This window comes from Pongo abelii, chromosome 20, assembly GCF_028885655.2.
Source record: "Pongo abelii isolate AG06213 chromosome 20, NHGRI_mPonAbe1-v2.0_pri, whole genome shotgun sequence".
Taxonomy (NCBI): Eukaryota; Metazoa; Chordata; class Mammalia; order Primates; family Hominidae; genus Pongo; species Pongo abelii.
Window position 1 is genome coordinate 51,353,049 of NC_072005.2, and position 22,144 is coordinate 51,375,192.

General features: G+C 52.6%; 1 protein-coding gene across 2 annotated transcripts in view; it reads right to left on the bottom strand.

Annotated features, from left to right (window-relative positions):
- Positions 1-264: 264 nt before the first annotated feature.
- CKM (creatine kinase, M-type) overlaps positions 265-22,144 on the bottom strand; it is a 36,397-nt gene continuing 14,517 nt past the window's right edge. For both annotated transcript variants that reach the window (XM_054540701.2, XM_054540700.2), the window contains exons 2-8: positions 14,517-14,727; positions 12,833-12,987; positions 10,470-10,602; positions 5,789-5,960; positions 2,271-2,394; positions 1,318-1,507; positions 265-780 (exon numbers count right to left, since the gene is read on the bottom strand). In XM_054540701.2, the coding sequence (XP_054396676.1) occupies positions 602-780; positions 1,318-1,507; positions 2,271-2,394; positions 5,789-5,960; positions 10,470-10,602; positions 12,833-12,987; positions 14,517-14,709 (1,146 nt within the window). In that variant the 5' untranslated portion in view covers positions 14,710-14,727 and the 3' untranslated portion in view covers positions 265-601. The remainder of the gene's footprint in view (positions 781-1,317; positions 1,508-2,270; positions 2,395-5,788; positions 5,961-10,469; positions 10,603-12,832; positions 12,988-14,516; positions 14,728-22,144) is intronic.

The following is a 22,144-nucleotide window of genomic DNA, read 5'->3' on the forward strand; positions in this document are numbered from 1 at the left end:
AGTTTGAGATCTGAGCATGACTAATTCAAAGCCAAAGTTGGAAAGGGCCCATGCTTTGGGTGAGTGACACTGGGCTCAGTGTCTCTCTGGGTCTCAGATTCCCCATAGAGCCTTCTAATTTTTGGACTAGATTCTGTGACCTAACTTTGCCTCATTTTAGACCCGGGATAAGACATGTTTAGTACATGCCTAGACAGGACAAACCACTCCGAGACCACACAGTGGCCAATTGCACGTCCTCCCTCAATAACTATCGCACAAAGCTAAGGCCACCATTGCTTTTATTTATCGCTTTGCGTGGAGACAAAGCGCAAGCTCCGAGTGTGCTGGGAGCTCTCCATTAACTAGAGCTCCTGGTTGGGGTGGAGCTCTAGGAAAAGAAGAGGACCCTGCCAGGGAGATATTTCATTGGCCAGAATCCAGAGGATGGAGCCCATTGGTTGGAACTCTGGTTGAAACTGGAACTCTGAGAAGGGTGGAGAGAGCCCCCAGGTGGGACTCTGGGACAGGGGGCGGGGCAAGGAGTGAGGGAGCAGGACTCTGGTGGGCCAGGCCCTCCCATTGGCTGGGTTCCAGCAGTCGGTGGCAGGTGGGCAGGCGCCTACTTCTGGGCAGGGATCATGTCGTCGATGGACTGGCCTTTCTCCAACTTCTTCTCCATTTCCACCATGAGCTTCACACCATCCACCACCAGCTGCACCTGTTCTACTTCGGACGAGCCCAGCCGATCAGCGTTGGACACGTCAAATACTGAGCCCACGGCAGCTGTGTCCACGCCACCTGTGGGAGCAAGGGACAGGGGCGTGAAGAGGCAGCGAAGGTGCAGAGGGGCTGAGACGTGGCCCCCGTGCCAAATGCAACAGCCGCATGTAGTGAGTGCCTACTGTGTAACAGGTTACCTGCACACAGGTAATGCCTGTTTATTCGTGGGCTCACGAGTCTCTGGCTTTAGATAGGGTACCACGCCACTCAATTATCAAACATGAAAATATAGTATAGTGGGTAAGAGAGTGGGTTCTGGAGCCAGGCGGCCTAGGGTCGAATCCTGACCACTCCTCGCTTTATAAATGGGGAAACTGAGGCCCCGAGGGAGGTCCCAAGGGCACGTGCAACGCATATCATATAATCATGAAAATCCCATACTGACTCCTATCACATAGGCATATTGACACCCATTTTACAGAGGAAGAAATGCAAGCTCACAGAGGGTCAGCCCTTGCCGGATCCCCAGAACTCGCAGGGATGTCGCACCTCTCCTTCCATCCCTGCAAAGGGCCCTCCCCATCCGTCGTGGTGCAAAGGATGTGGGAGCCGTACCTGTACCCCTCTTCTGCAGGCGCAGGCGGGTAAGGATCTCCTCGAACTTGGGGTGCTTGCTCAGGTGTGCCAGCTTCACGTGCACGCCTCCACGCAGCCCAGTGCCCAGGTTGGATGGGCAGGTGAGCACGTAGCCCAGGTGCTGGTTCCACATGAAGGGGTGGCCAGCTTTCTTAAAGATCTCCTCGATCTGAGGTTGAGGGAAAGGACCAGGGGTCAGCGCCAGCAGGCACCCCCAAATGCACCCGCAACATGGACAGGGTCCGGAGGGAAAGGGCGTGGGAACGTGGTGGAGGTGGGATTCTGAGGGGAACAGGGAGGTAGGAGATTCCGAGGGTACTGGCTAGACAATGGTGACCAAAGCAGGATTTGAGGGGCGGGGACTAAGAACGCTTTGAAGGCGGGTTTTTTTTGTTTTTTTTTTTCAGAGTCTCATTGTGTTATCCAGGCTGGAGTGCAATGGCGTGATCTCGTCTCACTGCAACCTCTGCCTCCCAGGTTCAAGCGATTCTCCTGCCTCAGCCTCCCAAGTAGCTGGGACTACAGGCGCACGCCACTACACCTGGCTAATTTTTTTTTTTTTTTTTTTTTTTTTTTAGTATAGAGACGGGGTTTCACCATGTTGGCCAGGCTGGTCTTGAACTCCTGACCCTCCTCAGCCTCCCAAAGTGCTGGGATTACAGGCGTGAGCCACCGCTCCGGGCCTGAAGGCGGATCCTTAAGGGCGGGGCTTGGGCATAGGGTGGAGCTGGATCCAGGGGCGGGGCCCTGAAAAGCGGGTGGGGCTGGTTTTGAGGGGCGGGGTTTGGCATGGGGTGGAGCCAGGTCCGGGGGGCAGGGCCCTGGAAAATGGGTGGGGCAGGGCTTAGTATGGGGGAAGGGGCGGGGCCTCGGAAAGCAGGTGGGGCGTTCAAGGTGAAGTCAGAAGTCAGCAGCTAAGGGCAGACACCCACCTTCTGCAGCCCTACGCAGAAGCGGCGGAAAACCTCCTTCATGTTGCCCCCCTTCTCCATGGAGATGACCCGGAGGTGATCCTCTTCGTTCACCCACACCAGGAAGCTCTTGTTGTCATTGTGCCTAGAGTAAGGTGCCGCAGCAAGAGGCCAAGGTGTCAGCCCCGCGGGAACCCCATTCTCAGCCCTCCCCCAAAACATCTGCCCACCGATGGGGGAAGAGGGCCTGAGGGGTGGAGGTGGGTGGCATCTGCCTCCTCAAAACGCAGAAGCTTAAACCTGTAGACTCTAACGTCACAGGATCTGCAAAACGTTGAATCCTGGGATCAAGGACTTTTAGGGACTTAAGTCTTTGAACAGTATTATTATAGATCCTTGGGATCTCAGGATGTTTGACAAACAGAAGCTTGGGATCAGAATTGATAACACTTGGAAATCCTACATCTGGTCTCAGGACCAGAAAATCTTCCCATCGTAGTGTGTTAGCTCCCAATCCTAGCATCTCAGAAGCAGGATTAGAACATAAAATATTAAGGCCGGGTGCGGTGGCTCACGCCTGTAATCCCAGCACTTTGGGAGGCCGAGGCGGGCGGATCACAAGGTCAGGAGATCGAGACCATTCTGGCTAACAGGTCGAAACCCTGTCTCTACTAAAAAATACAAAAAAAAATAGCTGGGCATGGTGGCGGGCGCCTGTAGTCCCAGCTACTCAGGAGGCTGAGGCAAGAGAATGGCGAGAACCCGGGAGGTGGAGCTTGCAGTGAGTCAAGATCGCGCCACTGCACTCCAGCCTGGGCGACAGAGCGAGACTCCATCTCAAAAAAAAAAAAAAAAGAACATAAAATATTAAGATCTGGAAATGGCCGGGTGTGGTGGCTCACGGGCGAGAACCCGGGAGGTGGAGCTTGCAGTGAGTCAAGATCGCGCCACTGCACTCCAGCCTGGGCGACAGAGCGAGACTCCATCTCAAAAAAAAAAAAAAAGAACATAAAATATTAAGATCTGGAAATGGCCGGGTGTGGTGGCTCACGCCTGTAATCCCAGCACTTTGGGAGGCCGAGGCCGGAGGATTGCTTGAGCCCAGGAGTTCAAGACCACCCTGGGCAACATGGCAAGACCCACATATCTACAAAATTTAAAAAATTAGCAGGCATGGTGGGACACATGCCTGTAGTCCAAGCCACTGGGGAGGCTGAGGTGGGAGGATCACTTGACCTTGGAAGGTCCAGGCTGCAGTGAGCTATGATCCCATCACTGCGCCCCAGCCTGGGCAACAGAGCAAGACCCTGTCTCAAAAAAAAAAAAAAAAAAAAAACCTGAGGGCAGGCATGGTGGCTCACGCTTGTAATCCCAGCACTTTGGGAGGCTGAGGTGGGCGGATCACTTAAGGTGAAGAGTTCGAGACCAGCCTGAGCAACATGGCAGAACCCTGTCTCTACCAAAAATACGAAAACTAGCTGGGCACAGTGGCACATGCCTGTAGTCCTAGCTACTAAGGAGGCGGAGGGTGAGAGGATCGTTTGAACCCGGGAGGAGGTTTCAGTGAGTCGAGATCAACCCACTGCACTCCAGCCTGGGCCTCAGAGTGACAGTCCATCTCAAAATAAGTAAATAAATAAATAAATCCGGAAATGCTTCAAATTATGGAATCACAGAATTTGAAATGAGTGGAATCTTAAAACCTAAAAATATTTAAAATCTTGAAATCTTAGAATCATCCCATCTGTATATCTTAGCACCCAGGCTCCCTTCATCGATTGAAACCTAGGTTCTCTAAATCTTTGACTATCTGAATCAGGGATTCAAAGAGTCAAAACAAGTCTAGCAATAATAGTTTATAATAAAGATAAGATGAATAACCAAGATGTACTGAACACCTAGTGTATACCAGGCACTGCTTTTTTTTTTTTTTTTTTTTTTTTGAGACAGAGTCTCGCTGTGTCGCCCAGGCTGGAGTGCAGTGACGCGATCTCGGCTCACTGCAAGCTCCACCTCCCGGGTTCACACCATTCTCCTGCCTCAGCCTCACGAGTAGGTGGGACTACAGGTGCCTGCCACCAAGCCCGGCTAATTTTTTGTATATTTAGTAGAGACGGTGTTTCACCATGTTAGCCAAGATGGTCTCCATCTCCTGGCCTCGTGATCCACCCGCCTTGGCCCCCCAAAGTGCTGGGATTACAGGCGTGAGGCACCACGCCTGGCCCAGGCACTGCTTTTAATACTTTACATAAATTAACTCATTTAATCCTCACAAGAACAACAGAAACTACAAATTATTGTGATCCCTATCCTATAGCTGGGAAACTGGGGTAGAGAAAAATAAAATAAGTTGCCCAAGGTCACAAAGCTAGTAAAGCTAGTAAATGGTAGAGCTGGGATTTGAACCTAAGGAGTATGGTTCAAGTCTGAGTTCTTATTTTTGAGACGGGTAACTGGAGTGCAGTACCTCGGTCACGATTCACAGTAACCTCAATCCCCTGGGCCCAACTGATCCTCAGCCTCTCGAGTAGCTGGGACCACAGGTATACGCCATCACGCCTGGCTTTTTTTTTTTTTTTTGAGACGGAGTCTCCTGTCGCCCAGGTTGGAGTGCAGTGGCACGATCTCGGCTCACTGCAAGCTCCGCCTCTTGGGTTCAGGCCATTCTCCTGCCTCAGCCTCCCGAGTAGCTGGGACTACAGGTGCCTGCCACCACGCCGGGCTAATTTTTTTTTTTTGTAGTTTTAGTAGAGACGGGGTTTCACCGTGTTAGCCAGGATGGTCTCAATCTCTTGACCTCGTGATCCGCCCACCTTGGCCTCCCAAAGTGCTGGGATTACAGGTGTGAGCCACCGCACCCAGCTTTTTTTTTTTTTTTTTTTTTTTTAATTTTTGTAGCGACGTGGTCTCCCTATGTTGCCCAGGCTGGTCTAGAACCCCTGGGCGCAAGGGACCTTCCTGCTGCAGCCTCCCAAAGTGCTGGGATTACAGGCGTGAGCCACTGCGCTCGGCCAAGTCTAAGTTCTTTCTTTTTTTTTTTTTTGAGACAGAGTCTGGATCTGTCACCCAGGCTGGAGAGCAGTGGCACGATCTCGGCTCACTGCAACCTCCGCCACCTGGGTTCAAGCGATTCTCCTGCATCATCTTCCCAAGTAGCTGGGACTACAGGCGCCTGCCACTACGCCCAGCTAAATTTTTGTCATTTTTAGTAGACACCGTGTTGGCCAGGCTGGTCTCAAACTCCTGACCTCAAGTGATCCGCCCGCCTTGGCCTCGCAAAGTGCAGGGATTACAGGCGTGAGCCACCGTGCCCGGCCAAGTCTAAGTTTTTAACTACCGCTTCTCCGGTCCAGATTTCCCAAAATCTGACACACAGACCACAGGATAGGCAGGGGCGGAGGGCAAGATCATCTTCCGTGGCATTTAGAAGATCATAATTATGTATATGGCCTTGGTTTTGGTGGAGGAGTGAGGAGGGCCGTTGCAGGACTGGAGGAGGCTGGGGGAAGAGGAAGCCAGGGGGCGGGGAGGGGCCTCACCAGATGCCACGGGCGTCGGGCCAGTCGCGGGCCATGCCTGAGGCCAGCAGCAGCGGGGACACGGGCTTGTCGAACAGGAAGTGGTCATCGATGAGCTGCTGCTGCTCCTTCTCCGTCATGCTCTTCAGAGGGTAGTACTTCCCTTTGAACTCTCCCGTCAGGCTGTTGAGAGCTATGGGGACACACGAGGGAGTGGTCGGCAGCCTGTCCCACTTCAACCAGGGCGTGGAGGCCCAGGGTTCCCCCTGCTGCTGCTCCTAATGGGCCTGGGCCTTGGCCCCCTGGATATCCTAAAGGCACCTGAACCCTGTGTCTAAACCTACACTCGTGACGGCTCCCCAAAATCTGTTCCTGCCATCTGTCCAGGCCCCCAGGAATGGCCACCCCATGTGCTCAATCTAGAAAACAGACCCACCCCTTCCCCCGAGGGACCCTCACATCCAATCCACCTGCAGGCCACAGTGTGCTGGTGCCTGCTCCTAATGGCTGGCAAGACAGATGGCTGAAGTCTCAGGACTTTGAGAGGCCATTAGTAAAAATTATTATAAACTAGAATGGTAGCCAGGTGCACTGGCATGAGCCTTTAGTCGTAGATACTGGGGAGGCTGAGGCAGGAGGATCACTTAAGCCCGGGAGTTCGAGTCCAGCCTGGTTAACATAGCAAGACCCCCATCTTTTTTTTTTTTTTTTTTAATGAGACGGAGTTTTGCTCTTGTTGCCCAGGCTGGAGTGCAATGGCGCGATCTTGGCTCACTGCCATGTCCGTCTCCCGGGTTCAAGCGAATCTCTTGCCTCAGCCTCTCAAGTACCTGGGATTACAGGCATGCGCCACCACGCCCAGCTAATTTTGTATTTTTGGTAGAGACGGGGTTTCTCCACTTGGGCGCCCGGCCCAAGACCCCCATCTTTAAAAAAAAAAAAAATTGTAGGCTGGGCGCAGTGGCTCATGCCTATAATCCCAGCACTTTGGGAGGCCAAGACAGGCAGATCACTTGAGGTCAGGATTTCGAGACCAGCCTGTCCAACAGGGTGAAACCCCGTCTCCACTAAAAATACAAAAATTAGTCGGCCATGGTGGCACACACCTGTAATCCCAGCTACCCTGGAGGCTGAGGCACGAGAATCACTTGAACCCAAGAGGTGGAGGTTGCAGTGAGCTGAGATTTCACCACTGCACTCCAGCCTGGGTGACAGAGTGAGATTCTGTCTAAAAAAAAAAAAAATTGTGTGTTTATTTGTATATTCATATATATATAAATATGTGTATAATAAATTTATATTTGTGCATATGTACAATAAATATATATTTATATATCTTATACATATTCATATAATATACAGACATACCTCATTTTATTGCATTTTGCAGATACTGTGTTTTTTACAAATTGGAGGTTTGTGGCAACCCTTTGTCCAGCAGGTCTATTGGAGCCATTTTTCCTACAGCATGTGCCACTTCGTGTCTCTGTGTCACATGTGGGTAATTCTCACAGTACTGCAGACTTTCTCATTATTATTATATGTCATGGCAATCTGTGATCAGTGATCTCTGATGTTACTGTTTTAATTTTGGGGGGGTGCCACCGACCTTGCCCATATAAAAGGGTGAACTTAATGGATAAATGTGTGTGCTCTGACTGCACCACTGACCAGCTGTTCCCTCATCTCTCCCCATCTCCTTGAGCCTCCATATTCCCTGAGACACGTGATTTTGAAATCAGACCAATTCAATTAATAACCCTACAATGGCCTCAAGGTATTCAAGTGAAAGGAAGAGTCAACATTTTTCACTTTAAATCAAAAGCTTCATAGGCCAGGTGCGGTGGCTTATGCCTGTAATCCCAGTGGTTTGGGAGGCTGAGGCGGACAGATCACCTGAGATCAGGAGTTTGAGACCAGCCTGGCCAAGATGGCGAAACCCCGACTCTACTAAAAATACAAAAATTAGCTAGGCATGGTGGTGCATGCCAGTGGTCTCAGCTACTTGGGTGGCTGAGACACGAGAATTGCTTGAACCAGGAGGCGGAGGTGACAGTAAGCCAAGATTGCACCACTGCACTCCAGCCTGGGCGACAAGAGTGTGGCTCCATCTGAAAAAAGAGATTCTTTTCAAACTATTACTGCTGGCCAGGTGCTGTGGCTCACACCTGTAATGCCAGCACTTTGGGAGACCAACATGGGAGGATCACTTAAGCCCAGGAGTTGGAAGTTATGGTAAGTCATGATTGCACCACTGCATTCCAGCTGGGCAACAGAACAAGACCCTGTCTGGAAAAGAGAGAGAGAGAGGGAGAGAAAAGGAAGGAAGGGAGGGAGGGAGGGAGGGAGGGAGGGAGGAAGGAAAGAAAGAAGGAAGGAAGGGGAAGAAAAGGGAAGGGAAGGGAAGGAAGGGAGGGAGGGAAGGAAGGGAGGGAGGGAAGGAAGAGAAGGAAGGGAGGAAGAAAAGAAAGGAAAGGAAGGAAGGAAAGAAGGAAGGAAGGAATTGCAGCAGCCATCTCAACCTTGAATGACAATTGCTCTGATCAGTCAGCAGCCCATCAACATCAAGGCAAGGCCCTGTACAACAAAAAGATTCCGACTTGCTGAGTCCTCAAATGATCACAGCATTTTTAGCAGGATTTTAAAATTAAGGTATGTACTTTTTTTTTTTCTAGACATAATGCTGTTGTGCACTTAACAGACTACAGTATAGGATAAACATAACTTTTTTTTTTGAGATGGAGTCACACTCTGTCCCCCAGGCTGTAGTGCAGTGGCATGATCTCAGCTCACTGCAACCTCTGCCTCCCAGGTTCAAGCGATTCTCCTGTCTCAGCCTCCCAAGTAGCTGGGATTACAGGTGTGTGCCACCAGACCCAGCTGATTTTTGTATTTTTAGTAGAGATGGGGTTTTACCATGTTGGCCAGGCTGGTCTCAAACTCCTGACCTCAAATCATCCACCTGCCTCAGCTTCCCAAAATGCTGGGATTACAGGTATGAGCCACCTTGCCTGGCCAAATGTAACTTTTATATGCACTGGGAAACCAATTTGCATGGCTCGCTTTATTGTGCTAATTGCTTCATTGCTGTGGTCTGGAGCCAAACCCACAATATTTCTGAGGTATGCCTGTAATATATACTGTGCTACATATCACATACCATGTTATACATAGTTAAGATTAAATATGCAAACTTTATATTTAAATAAATTATTTTAAAAATTTTTTATTTTTATTTATTTATTTTTGAGACTAGTCTCCTTCTGTCACCCAAGCTAGAGTACAGTGGTGTGATCTCAGCTCACTGCAGCCTTGACCTTCCAGGCTCAAGCAATCCTCCCACCTCAGCCTCCCAAGTAGCTGGGACCGCAAGTGCACACCACCACACCCGGCTAATTTTTGTATTTTTTGGAGATGGGGTTTCATCATGTTGCCCAGTCTGGTCTCAAACTCCCGGACTCAAGCAATCCTTCCACCTGAGACTCCCAAAGTGCTGGAATTACAGGCGTGAGCCACCCCATGCCCAGCCTAAATACATTATATTTAAAACAAAGGTAATAAGTACTCAAAACCAGCACTTCCTATTATTTTACAACATTTATTATTGACTTCTTTTCTTGAAATAAGTTCTTTCTTTTTTTCTTTCTTTTTTTTTTTTTTTTTTTTTTGAGACGGAGTTTCACTCTGTCGCCCAGGCTGGAGTGCAGTGGCATGATCTCGGCTCACTGCAACCTCCGCCTCCTGGGTTCAAGTGATTCTCCTGCCTCAGCCTCCCAAGTAGCTGGGATTACAGGCACATGCCACCATACCTGGCTAAATTTTGTATTTTTAGTAGAGATGGGGTTTCAACATGTTGGCCAGGCTGGTCTCGAACTCCTGACCTCAGGTGATCTACCTGCCTCAGCCTCCCAAAGTGCTGGGATTACAAGTGTGAGCCACTGTGCCTGGCCTCGTTTTATTTGTTTTTGAGGCAGGTTCTCGCTCTGTCACCCTGGCTGGAGTGCAGTGGCACAATCACGATTCACTGCAGCCTCAACCTCCCAGGCTCAAGTGATCCTCCCACCTCAGTCTCCTGAGTAGCTGGGATGACAGGTGTGTGCCACCACTCCTGGCTCATTTTTGTATTTTTTGTAGAGACAGGGTCTTGCTATATTGCCCAGTCTGGTCTTGAACTCCTGGGCTCAAGCAATCCTCCCTCCTAGGCCTCCCACACTGCTGTGGGAGCCACTGTGCCCGGTCTCAACTCCTCCTTTCTGATGTGGCTCCCCTCAGTCATTCTCCACCATACCCATGTCTTGGCTTCATGGCACTTTTGAATTATCTTGTTCGTCTGTGGGTTTCTGTATTTCCTCTCGTCTCCCCACCAGCTGAACACTCTGTGAGAACAGTGAGGGACCCCCATCTCCCCACACAGGGCAAGAACCCCTGGAAATGTGTGCTGGATGAACGGATGGCAGGACGCTGGGGGCAGCCAGGTGTCTGCGTAGGTCTTCTCAGGGGCCGTCGAGTCTGAACAGCATCCCTGGATCTCCAACACAGCAGGTAATGCTGACAGCCAGCACCACTCCCCAAGCCCCCACGATTTACCAAGCTCTTCCCCTACTTTGGAAAGCTGGGGCCCAAAGAGACTCGAGGACCTGCCCATGGAGGAACAGAGCCGGGGCTGGGTGACTCCAGCAGTGGACGGGGTAGGGGCGCTCACCTTCCACGGAGAGCTTCTCCACCGCCCGGCGCTCGCCACGGGAGCAGTGCGGGGGCAGCGTGTAGCCCTTGATGCTGCGGCCAGTGCGGACGCGGCTACTGAGCACGTAGTTGGGGTCCAGGTCGTCTCCACCCTGGAGGGCGGGTGGGAGATCAGGACCAGGCAGATCCTCCGCCCTCTCCAGCAAGCCCAGGTCTCCCCCAGATGCTCCCGTCAGTCTCCCTGTTGCTTCCTTTGCCCTCTGCGTCCTCACTGATTGGGTGTGCTGAGCCTCTCCCCGCCACCCGTACCTGGGCTCTGTCTCTCCCTTCTCTGTCTCCCCTCTCCTATCTCTGTTTTTCTTTATACCTCTCTCTCCTCATCTTCGTATATTTCTTTTCCTTTTTTTTTTTTTTCCAAGACAGGGTCTCTCTGTTGCCCAGGCTGGAGTGCAGTGGTGCCATCATAGCTCACTGCAACCTCAAACTCCTGGGCTCAAGCAATTCCCCTGCCTCAGCCTCCCAAGTAGCTGGGACTAACAGGTATGTGCCACCATGTTCGGCTAACTTAAAATAAATTTTTTATAAATAGAGACGGGGCTGGGCGCGGTGGGTCACACCTGTAATTCCAACACTTCGGGAAGCCAAGGTGAGCCAATCACCTGAGGTCAGGAGTTCGAAACCAGCTTGGCCAACATGGTGAAACCCCATTTCTATTAAAAATACAAAAATTAGCCGGGCGTGGTGGTGTGCGCCTGTAATCCCAGCTACTCAGGAGGCTGAGGCATGAGAATCACTTGAACCTGGGGATCAGGGGTTTCCGTGAGCTGAGATCGAGCCACTGCACTCCAACCTGGGTGACAGAGTGAGATTCTGTCTCAAAAAAAAGAAAAAAAAATAGAGACAGGGTGTCACTATATTGCCTAGGCTGGTCTCAAATTCCTGGGCTCAAGCAGTCCTCCTGCCTCAGCCTCCCAACGCGGTGGGATTACAGGCATGAGCCGCCATGCCTAGTTAAATTTGTAGGCTTTTTTTTTTTCTTTTTTTTTTTGGCAGAGATGGGTTCTTGCTATGTTGCCCAAGCTGGTCGTGAACTCTCCTGGCCTCAAGTGATCCTCACACCTCAGCCTCCCTAAGTGCTGGGATTACAGGTATAGCCACTGCACCCAGACTTTCTGCCCATTTCTGTTTCTCTTCCCATCTCCCTTTCTCCCACTCTCCTTGTCTGTGTCTGACTGCAACTGCGTGTATCTCTCTCTCCCTATCTCTCCTGCCTTCTCTGATGCTCCCTTCTGTTTCCCTCTGTATCTCTGCCTCTCCCCCCTTTTTTTTTTAGGCAGAGTCTCGCTCTGTCGCCCAGGCTGAGTAGCTAGGATTATAGGTGAACACTAGCATGCCTAGCTAATTTTTGTATTTTTAGTAGAGACTGGGTTTCACCGTGTTGGTCAGGCTGGTCTCGAACTCCTGACCTCATGATCCGCCCACCTCAGCCTCCCAAAGTGTTGGGATTACAAGGGTGAGCCACTGTGCCCGGCTATGCCTCTTCCTTTTCTATATGCTTTTGTGCCTTTCTTCTCCCTCTCCCTCTCCTTTGTCTCTCTGTCTCCTTGGCTGTCTGTCTCTGTGTCTCTCTGTCCCTCTCTCTTTCCTTTTTTTTTTTTTTCTGAGATAGAATCTTGCTGTGTCACCCAGGCTGGAGTGCAGTGGAACGATCTCAGCTCACTGCAGCCTCCGTCTCCTGGGTTCAAGAGATTTTCCTGCCTCCACCTCCTGAGTAGCTGGGATTACAGGCACGCGCCACCATGCCCAGCTAATTTATTTTTTGTTTTTTGGTTTTTGGTTTTTTTTTTGAGACCGAGTTTCACCCTTGTTGCCCAGGCTGGAGTGCAATGGCACGATCTCTGCTCACCACAACCTCTGCCTCCCAGGTTCAAGCGATTCTCCTGCCTCAGTCTCCCACGTAGCTGGGATTACAGGCATGCGCCACCACACCCAACTAATTCTGTATCTTTAGTAGAGACGAGATTTCTCCATGTTGGTCAGGCTGGTCTCAAACTCTCAATCTAAGGTGATCTGCCCGCCTTGGCCTCCCAAAGTGCTGGGATTACAGGCGTGAGCCACCGCCGCGCCCAGCCCTTTTTTTTTTTTTTTTTTTTTTTTTAAGACAGAGTTTTGCCATGTTGGCCAGGCTGGTCTTGAACTCCTGACCTCAAGTGATATGCTCGCCTCGGCCTCCCAATGTCCCTCTCTCTTTCCATTTCTGTGCTTCTCCACACCTCTGTGTCTCTCTCTGTCACTGTATTTCTCTGTCTCCTCCCCTCCCATCTCTCCTGTGATCTGTCTCCTCCTCACCCCTCGGCCCTCCCCTCCTGTGCAGACACCGACCTTGAGGTTTTCATGGTTGAGGTCAGTCTTGTGCTTGTCAGTGGGTTTGTAGCCCCCGTGGCGATCCGAGATGATGGGGTCAAAGAGTTCCTTGAAAACTTCATAGGATTCCTCATCACCAGCCACGCAGCCCACGGTCATGATGAAGGGGTGACCTGGAGGGGTGGGGGTGAGGTCAGAGCTGCTTGTCCCCAGCAAACAGGGCCTGGGCTCGTGGGCTCAGTGGAGACTGTGTGGACATGTGTGTGTCAGGATGGGGGCGGGTACATTCAATACCTCTGGGTGGGAATTGACAATAATAAGGGTTGGACGCAGTGGCTCACGCCTGCAATCCCAGCACTTTGGGAGGGTGAGGCGGGTGGATCTCTTGAGGTCAGGAGTTTGAGACCAGCCTGGCCAACAGGGTGAAACCCCATCTCTACTAAAAATACAAAAATTAGCTGGGTATGGGGCACACGCCTGTAATCCCAGCTACTCGGGAGGCTGACGCATGAGAATTGCTTGAACCAAGGGGGTGGAGGTTGCAGTGAGCCAAGATCACACCACTGCACTCCAGCCTGGGTGACAGAGCAAGACTCTGTCTCCAAAAAAAAAAAAAAAAGACTGAACTGAGGACTGGTGGGAACTGGGAGGGAAGGAAGGCTAGGAAGGCTGGGAGAGGTGAAGGTAGGAGAGAAGAAAGAATGCTGGGGGTGGGGTCAAAGGAGAAGGGGGAGCTTCAGAGGGTACATGGTGCTAAAAACATCAGCACCTCAGAAACATTAGCACCCAAAGTCATGACATCTTAGCCTGAAATGTTAGGATCTCAGGCTACCACCTACCACGGTGGCTGAGGAGGGTAAGAGACTTGAAAGACCCTCTTATTTCCCAGTGGAAAAACAGGGGCCAGGAGAGAGGGGCCTCTCCCCGGCATCACACAGCGAGCTGGACGTGAGGGGCACTAGAGCCTCCTCTCCACTCCCAGCTCTCTTCGCCTTGCAATGTCCTTTGAGAAACAACCATAACATTAATAACATCCCCTGTCAGATTCTTTTTTTTTTTTGAGACAGGGTCTCACTCTGTGGCTGGAGTACAGTGGCGCAATCTCGGCTTACTGCAACCTGCACCTCCCAGGCTCAAGCGATCCTCCCAGCGCAGCCTCCTGAGTAGCTTGGACCACGAGCCCTCATCACCACACTTGGCTAATTTTTTTGTATTTTTTGTAGAGACAGGGTCTTGCTATGTTGCCCAGGCTGGTCTCAAACTCCTGGCCTCAAGTGATTCTCCCACCTGGGCCTCCCAAAGTGCTGGGATTACAGGCATGAGCCACTGCACCTGGCCCCCCTGTCAGAGCTTGAGCACTCACTTGGTGCCAGGCGCCACTCTAAGCACTGCACAGCCATTGACTTGTGTTTTCACAACGTGGGCGCCCATTTTTCAGATGAGGAGACTGAGGTTCGGGAGGTGAACCGACCTCCTTGGGGATCTCACATTATTCTTGTGCATGTTTATTGCGTGGTTTGCTGCGTACCTCGCACTGTCCCAAGCCTTTATGTTTATTAATGCATTGAGTCCCACAACAGCCCCATTTTACAGATGAGAAAACCGAGGCCCCCCCCACTTCAAGGGAGGTGGGATTGGGGCATGGCCGGCAGCCTCCAGAGCCCCCATGTAGCCCCTTCAGTGCTCCACCGGGGAGGCTCACCTGGGTTGTCCACTCCTGTCTGGATGACATCGTCTACGGTGAAGCCAGATGGAGTCTCCTTGTCCCGCAGCTTCTTGTAGAGTTCAAGGGTCAGTACCTTGGCCATGTGGTTGTTATGTTTGCTGAGGTCAGGGTACTCCTCCTCAGGCTTGTAATTCAGCTTGAACTTGTTGTGGGTGTTACCGAACGGCATGGTGGCGGTGTAGGAGACCTGATGGGCAGGGCAGGAGGGGAAGATTGAAGATTTGCTCACATCTTTTTTCTTCTTCTTTTTTTCTTTGAGACGGAGTGTTGCTCTGTCACCCAGGCTGGAGTGCAGTGGCGCGATCTTGGCTCACTGCAAGCTTCACCTCCTGGGTTCACACCATTCTCCCACCTCAGCCTCCCGAGTAGCTGGGACTACAGGCGCCCGCCACCACACCCGGCTAATTTTTTGCATTTTTAGTAGAGACGGGGTTTCACCATGTTGGCCAGGATGGTCTTGATCTCCTGACCTCGTGATCCACCCGCCTTGGCCTCCCAAAGTGCTGGGATTACAGGCGTGATCCACTGCACCCGGCGTTTTCTTCTTTTTTTTGAGATGGAGTCTCACTCTGTTACCCAGGTTGGAGTGCAGTGCCGAGACCTTGGCTCACTGCAACCTCCACCTCCCAGGTTCAAGTGATTCTCCTGTCTCAGCCTCCTGAGTAGCTGGGATTACAGGCACACACCACCATGCCTGGCTAATTTTTTTGTATTTTTAGTAGAGATGGGGTTTCACCATCTCTACTGGTTGGCCAGGCTGGTCTCAAACTCCTGGCCTCAAGTGATCCACCCGCCTTGGCCTCCCAAAGTGCTGGGATTACAGGCGTGAGCCACTGTTCCCCGCCTAGCTCGCGTCTTGCAGACAGCAGCAAGAGAACCGGGAGAGGCGTTGGGGTCAGGCAGGCTGTGTGACTTGGAGCAAGAGAAATCCTCTCTCTGAGCCCCTGCGTCTCAGCAGGAAGGCATCCGGAGTCTTAGATCAAGGGCCTGGCTCTGCCATATCCCAGTTGGGTGAGCCTGGACTAGTCATTCTTGCTGGAAACTCAATTTCCCCAGGTGGAAAACGGGCCCCACCCGGAGGCTGGAAAAATATTATGTGTGGGTAAGTGTGTAGGTTCTGGAATAGGCCCAGGGTTTGATTCCCAGCTCTGCTACTTACAACCAGCTGTGTGGCTGGGGGCAAGTTGCTTAACCTCTCTGTGCCTCAATTTACTCATGTAGAAAATGAGGATCCTAACAGCAATCGCCGCATGGGAGTGTTGAAAGGATTAAATGTGTGAATGCAGGTGTAGCTCTCGCAACAGTGCCTGGTACACAATAAGCATTATTTCACTTAGCTGCTATTATTATTATTATTATTATTATGTTTGAGACAGAGTCTCGCTCTGTTGCCCAGGCTAGAGTGCAGTGGCGCAATCTCAGTTCACTGCAACCTCCACCTCCCAGGTTCAAGCAATTATCCTGCTTCAGCCTCCTGAGTAGCTGCAACTACAGGCGTGTGCCACACCTGGCTATTTTTTTTTTTTTTTTTTTGGTATTTTTAGTAGAGATGGGGTTTTGCCATGTTGGCCATGCTGGTCTTGAACTCCTGACCTCAAGTGATCCGCCCACCTCTGCCTCCCAAAGTGCTGAGATTACAGGCATGAGTCACGGCACCTGGCCTGTTGTTATTTTAAAGGTTAGTGTGAGGAGCTGGTGAGAAGGTGGAGGTGAGGGTGCTGCTGGGAGTATGTGAGCAGGTTCTTGGATCATCAATCCAAAGACAAAGGGCTGGGTCGGGGGAGGGCTGGGTGGCTGCCCCCACCTCTGCCTGCTGACAGTTCTCTCACAGGGCTCAGCAGGGAAGAAAAGCTCAGCCTCTGGGTCGTCAGAGGCAGGTTCAAATCCCACCTATGCCATTTCCCTGCTGTGTGACCCCAGGCCAGTCACTATGCCTCTCTGGACCTCTGTCTCCTGTGAACTGAGCCTGCCCCATAGGATTGCCAGGATCCTCTGAGCTTGGCCATGAGGTTGGCTGAGCACAGGCCCTGGCATGGAGTTGGAGCCTGGAACCCTGGCGGCTGCTATTATTGTTATTACTACTTTTTTGTAGAGATGGGGTCTCACTATGTTGCCCAGGCTGGTCTGGGACTCCTGGCCTCAAGTGATCCTCCAGCATCGGCCTCCCAAAATGCTGAGATTATGCGTGTGAGCCACTGCACCAGGTCCTATTGTTATTATTATTTTATTCACTGGACCCAGAAAGGAGAAGGGACCCAGAAAGGAGAAGGGCCTCCAGCGGCGGTGGGAGACGGGGATGGGAAGCAGATGGGATTGTGGGAGGGAGATTGGGACCACGGTGAGCTGAAGCCAGGGAAGAGGAACAGGGACCCGCCAAAGACCTTGGGTGCTGCTGTCTAGGGTGGTTATTTTTAGAATCTGGCAACTGCCTGCCACCCCACCCCCAGCTGCTGCCCCGCGCCACCCCCACATTCCAGGGCTCGGCTTGCACCAAGTCAGCAGGCCCAAGGCAGGTGGGCCAGGGTGGCTGGGAGGACACGGGTCCAGGCCTCGGGGCTCAAGGACATCCTGGGATGGCAGCCCAGACCCCCTTCCTTCAGAGGATGCCCCCCTAATCCTTGCCAGGGACACCCCAGGAGAGGGCACTGAGGCAAGGTGGGTGACCCCCCCCACAAGAGACATAAGCAGAAAGCCCCAGAGCCACACACCCCCACCACCGCAGACTCCCCAGATCATACTGTAAACTGAGTCACACAGTCACACTTCCAAACTCAAGGACACGCCCAGGATAGAGGCACTCATGTGTCCGCTACCAAGTCAGATACAAGGTCACAGGGACCCACACGGTAGCAAACGCAAAGAAAGCCTGCGACACCTGCTTTTGCAGACTCTGCTAGGCGACAGACACACCTCCCACGGCTTGTGGCGCCAGTGTTGGCGACAAACTGTAATGAACGCAGGCCTGGCTCAACAGCCCCTTGCAGGGGGTGACAGTTGGCAGCTGTCAGGACCCCTTTCATCTCTGGGATCCCTCCCCATAACCCAAGACTTGTGCCGCAGAAATCACAGTTCCCAGTGGGGGGTTCAGGCGGCCTCACAGATGGAGGGGCCTCCCAGACACACAGGGTCAACCTTCCCATGCACCGACCTGCCTTTGTATAGGAGGATGTTGGTGGGGCAAGGGGTGACCCACAGGCCCTTTCCCAAGCCAAGACAGCCTCTAGCACCCACAGAAATCCCCTACTCTGGCCCCCACCCAGATTCCCGCCCTGTGCAGTACCTGGCTGGGCTGGGCTGAAGGGGGGCTGTCTGTATCCTGGAGGTGACACTGACCCAAAGGAAGGGCCCGAAGCCGTGGCCTTATATAGGGGGACCTAGGCTGTGCTATTGGCTGGGAGGGGCTGTCCCCAGGGAGGAGTTCTGGAGGGCAGCTGAGCCTCTCACCTCCCTGCTCGGGCACCATGCCCACCCTGAACCCAGGCATGCTTTGCGCCCAGCCCCATGGCCTTGTATGGGCTGAGCCGCCCCAGGGGCTGGGCTCACGCCCCCCCACCAAGCTGATACCCTGACCAAGTGCTGAGTCGGGCTGGCGGTGGGGACAGCTGGCCCCCCGCCGGGAACATGGGACGGTGGCTGGGAACGTCCCAAGCACGTAGAAGCCACCGCCCCCTGGCCCCTGAGTCTCCTTCAGCCACCAGCCCCTCCTGTGGCCCTCGGCTCCTCCTGTGCCCCCTGGGCCCTCACCCCTACCTGAGTCCCAGCGGCACCTCGGGGAACCAAGGTGTGGCTCCAGGAGGAGCAGGTACCCCGTGAGCAGGAGGAGGCAGAGGCCGGGAGAAGGACCAATTGCAATGGAGGGCGGTCTAACCCCAGAAACCCGCGCTTGGGCGCCCCTTGGTCCTAGGGACTGAGTGGAGGGGAAACTGAGGCTGGCTGAGTTGGAGAGATTCAAACTCAGGGCAAGGGTGGGAGGCGGTGGTCACCCTCCCCCCGACTTAGCCCTCGCCCCCTCGGTGCCACTGGGAGATTTCCGCTGTGCGGGGGACAGGGAGGGTCTCGGCCGCCGGGAAAGGAGTTATTTTTAGAGGGTGCTTTGCTGTCTCCTCCCCCGCAAAGGCCGAGACCCGAGGCGCTGGGTATGGGGGGGGGGTTCGGGGGCAGGTGTTGGAGGGGGATTCGCCACGTGTCCTGGTTAATTATAACAGGGCGTCTCGGGTGTCCTCGGGCCTCGCCTCCTTACAAGGGTAGCCACGGGGCCCTGGGTGGCCGCTCCCACCTCCCGGGGAAGGGGGCTGGGCAGCGACGCCGTTCAGAGCGCGGGCGCCAGACTCGCGCAGATCTGGGCAGAGCAAGTGCTCTCGGCGCCTCGGCTGTGACCAAGGACTTCCAGGGCTGAGAAGGGGGTTCTATGGAGGAGGGTACAGTATAGAGGAAGCCGCTTTCTCCTCCTGGGACGCACCAAGATTGCAGGCTGATCGGGTCTCCTCCTCCAGGGAGCTCCCAGGATTGCGACAAGAAAAGAATGTCCCTTCCCTCTGGGTTCCTCCCTCTCCCAGGGTCTCCTGGGTCTCCCTCATATCTTCTTAGGCAGGTGAGGACTGGCTTAGAGAAAGGGAGCCTCTCTGCCTCTCCCCCAGACTCCTGATCTGAGCGGGGAGGGGAGAGAGGTGCTTTAGAAATATTTACATGGGGCCCAGCCCTTTCCCAGCAAGCTCAGATTGCCAAGGGTCTCCTTCATGGTTACGGAAACTGAGGCCCAGAAAACTAAATGGAACTGGTCTTGAAACGGGGATCTATCAAGCACTTCCTGAGGCTACAACAAAACACAAAACCCCCGCTGTATAGTGCAAGAGGGTCACAGATGAGGGGACGGCACAGCAGCAGGGGAGGTCGAGGCAGGCCTCTTTGGGAAGACGACATCTGAGCAGAGACCTGAAGGAGAACAGGGAGCCAGCCATGTGCGGATCTGGGGGGAGCAGCAGGTGAAAAGGCGCTGAGGTGAGAATGGTTGGGCAAATCTGAGGACAGACAAGGAGGCCAGGGGGGCTGGAGCAGATGGGGCCAAGGAGAGACTGGGAGGAAGATGAGGTTGGAGGGGGGACAGGAGCAGACCCATGGTGCCCTAGGGGCTGTGGGAGGAGTTTTAATCCCATTGTGATTGACAGTGAAAATGTTAGATGGGCCGGGCACAGTGGCTCGGGCCCGTAATCCCAGCACTTTGGGAGGCAGAGGCTGAGGCGGGTGAATCACTTGAGGCCAGGAGTTCAAGACCAGCCTGGCCAACATGGTGAAACCCCATCTCTACTAAAAGTACAAAAATTAGCCTGGCATGGTGGCACACGCCTGTAATCCCAGCTAGTCAGGAGGCTGAGGCATAAGAATTGCTTGAAGCTAGGAGGTGGAGGTTGCAGTGAGCTGAGATGGCACCATTGCCCTCCAGCCTGAGTGATAGAGCAAGACTCAGTCTCAAAAAAAAAAAAAAGAAAAGAAAAGAAACAGAAAATGTTAAATGAACCAAGTATAGAAAGACAAACATCACAAGTTATTTGTGGGATCTAAAAATCAAAACAAGGAGGCTGAGGCAGGAGGATTGCTTGAGCTCAGGATTTCGAGACTACCCTGGCCAACATGGTGAAACCCTGTCTCTACTAAAAATACAAAAATTAGCCGGGCATGGTGGGACACACCTGTAGTCTCAGCTACTCAGGAGGCTGAGATGGGAGGATCACTTGAGCCTGGGGAGGTAAGGCTGCAGTGAGCTGTGATCGCGCTGCTGCACTCCAGCCTTGGTGACAGAGCGAGACTGTGTCTAAAAAAAAAAAAAAACAATTGAACTCAGGGAGACAGAGCAGAAGGATGGACACCAGAGCCTGAGAAGGGTAATAGGCAGCCAGGTGCAGTGGCTCATACCTGTAATCCCAGCACTTTGGGAGGCCAAGGAGGAAGGATTCCTTGAGCCCAGGAGTTAGAGACCAGCCTCGGCAACATAGCTAAACCCCGTCTCCGCAAAAAATTAAAAAACTACAAAAATTATCTGGGCGTAGTGGAGTGCACCTGTGGTCCCAGCTACTCAGGAGGCTGAGGCAGGAGGATTGCTTGAACCCAGCCAGTCGAGGCTGCAGTGAGCTGTGATCGAGCCACTGCTGCACTCCATCCTGGGCAAGAGAGTGAGACCCTGTCTCACACACACAAAAATTAATTAATTCAAATAACTAAAGGAGTATAATTGGATTGTTTGTAATATAAAGGATAAATGCTTAAGATGGACACCCCATTCTCCACGATGTGATTATTACAAGTTGCATGCCTGTATCAAAACATTTCATGGCCGGGTGCGGTGGCTCATGCCTGTAATCCCAGCACTTTGGGAGGCCGAGGTGGGCAGATCACCTGAGGTCGGGAGTTCAAGACCAGCCTGATCAACATGGAGAAACCCCGTCTCTACTAAAAATACAAAATTAGCCGGGGTGGTGGTGCATGCCTGTAATCCCAGCTACTCGGTAGGCTGAGGCAGGAGAATCACTTGAACTTGGGAGGCAGAGGTTGCTGTGGGCCGAAATCGCGCCATTGCGCTCTAGCCTGGGCAAAAAGAGTGAAACTCCATCTCGAAAAAAAAAAAAAAAAAAAGAACAAAACATTTCATGTGCCCCATAAATATACACACCTACTAAATACCTACAAAAATTTTTTTAGAATAATTTTTTAAAATATTAAATGGAAAAAATCATCATCATCATCCCACTGTGAGATTGACAGGAGGCACTGAGGGTCATAAGCAGGGAAGAGGCTGGATCCATGCCACACACATTTTGGGTGGCACAGCCCAGCCACACCTTGGGGGAGGGTTTGATTTTTTTTTTTTTTTTGAGACGGAGTCTTGCTCTGTCACCCAGGCTAGAGTGCAATGGTGCGATCTCAGCCCACGGCAACCTCCACCTCGCGGGTTCAAGCAATTCTCCTGCCTCAGCCTCCCGAGTAGCTGGGACTACAGGCATGGGCCACCACGCTCGGCTAACTTTTATATTTTTAGTAGAGAAGGGGTTTCGCCATGTTGGCCAGGCTAGTCTCAAACTCCTACCTCAAGTGATCCACCCGCCTCGGCCTCCCAAAGTGCTGGGGTTACAGGCGTGAGGCACCCTGCCGGGCCCATTGCACATTCTTTTTAGCCACACAGTGCCAGAAGCCCTTTCTATGTTTGGGGATTCCCCATGTAAGCCCGCCTCCTTTGGAGAAGCCAAAGACGCCAGAAACTCAATTTCCCAGAATCCCTTGCAGCAATGGTCCAGGCCAGTGACCTGGGCTGAGCCAATCAAACGCTCCAGCAGGACCTTGTGCCGTGAGCTCCCTCCGCTTTGAGTCTTAAAGAAACAATTGGCCCTGGGGAGCCTTACAACCTTCATCACGTATCCTCATCTCACCCCCCAGAGCCCTACTATCAATCCGACCTCTGCCTCTCCACTGCCTACACTAGCTCAAGACCCCCTCCACTGTCCCTCCTGACCCAACTTCCTCCCTGGACTCCTGTCCCAGTCTTTCCCACTCCCACCTAAACCCTACCTGCTGACCTCCCCTCCTCAGAGCTTGCCATGGCTCCCCAGTGCCCT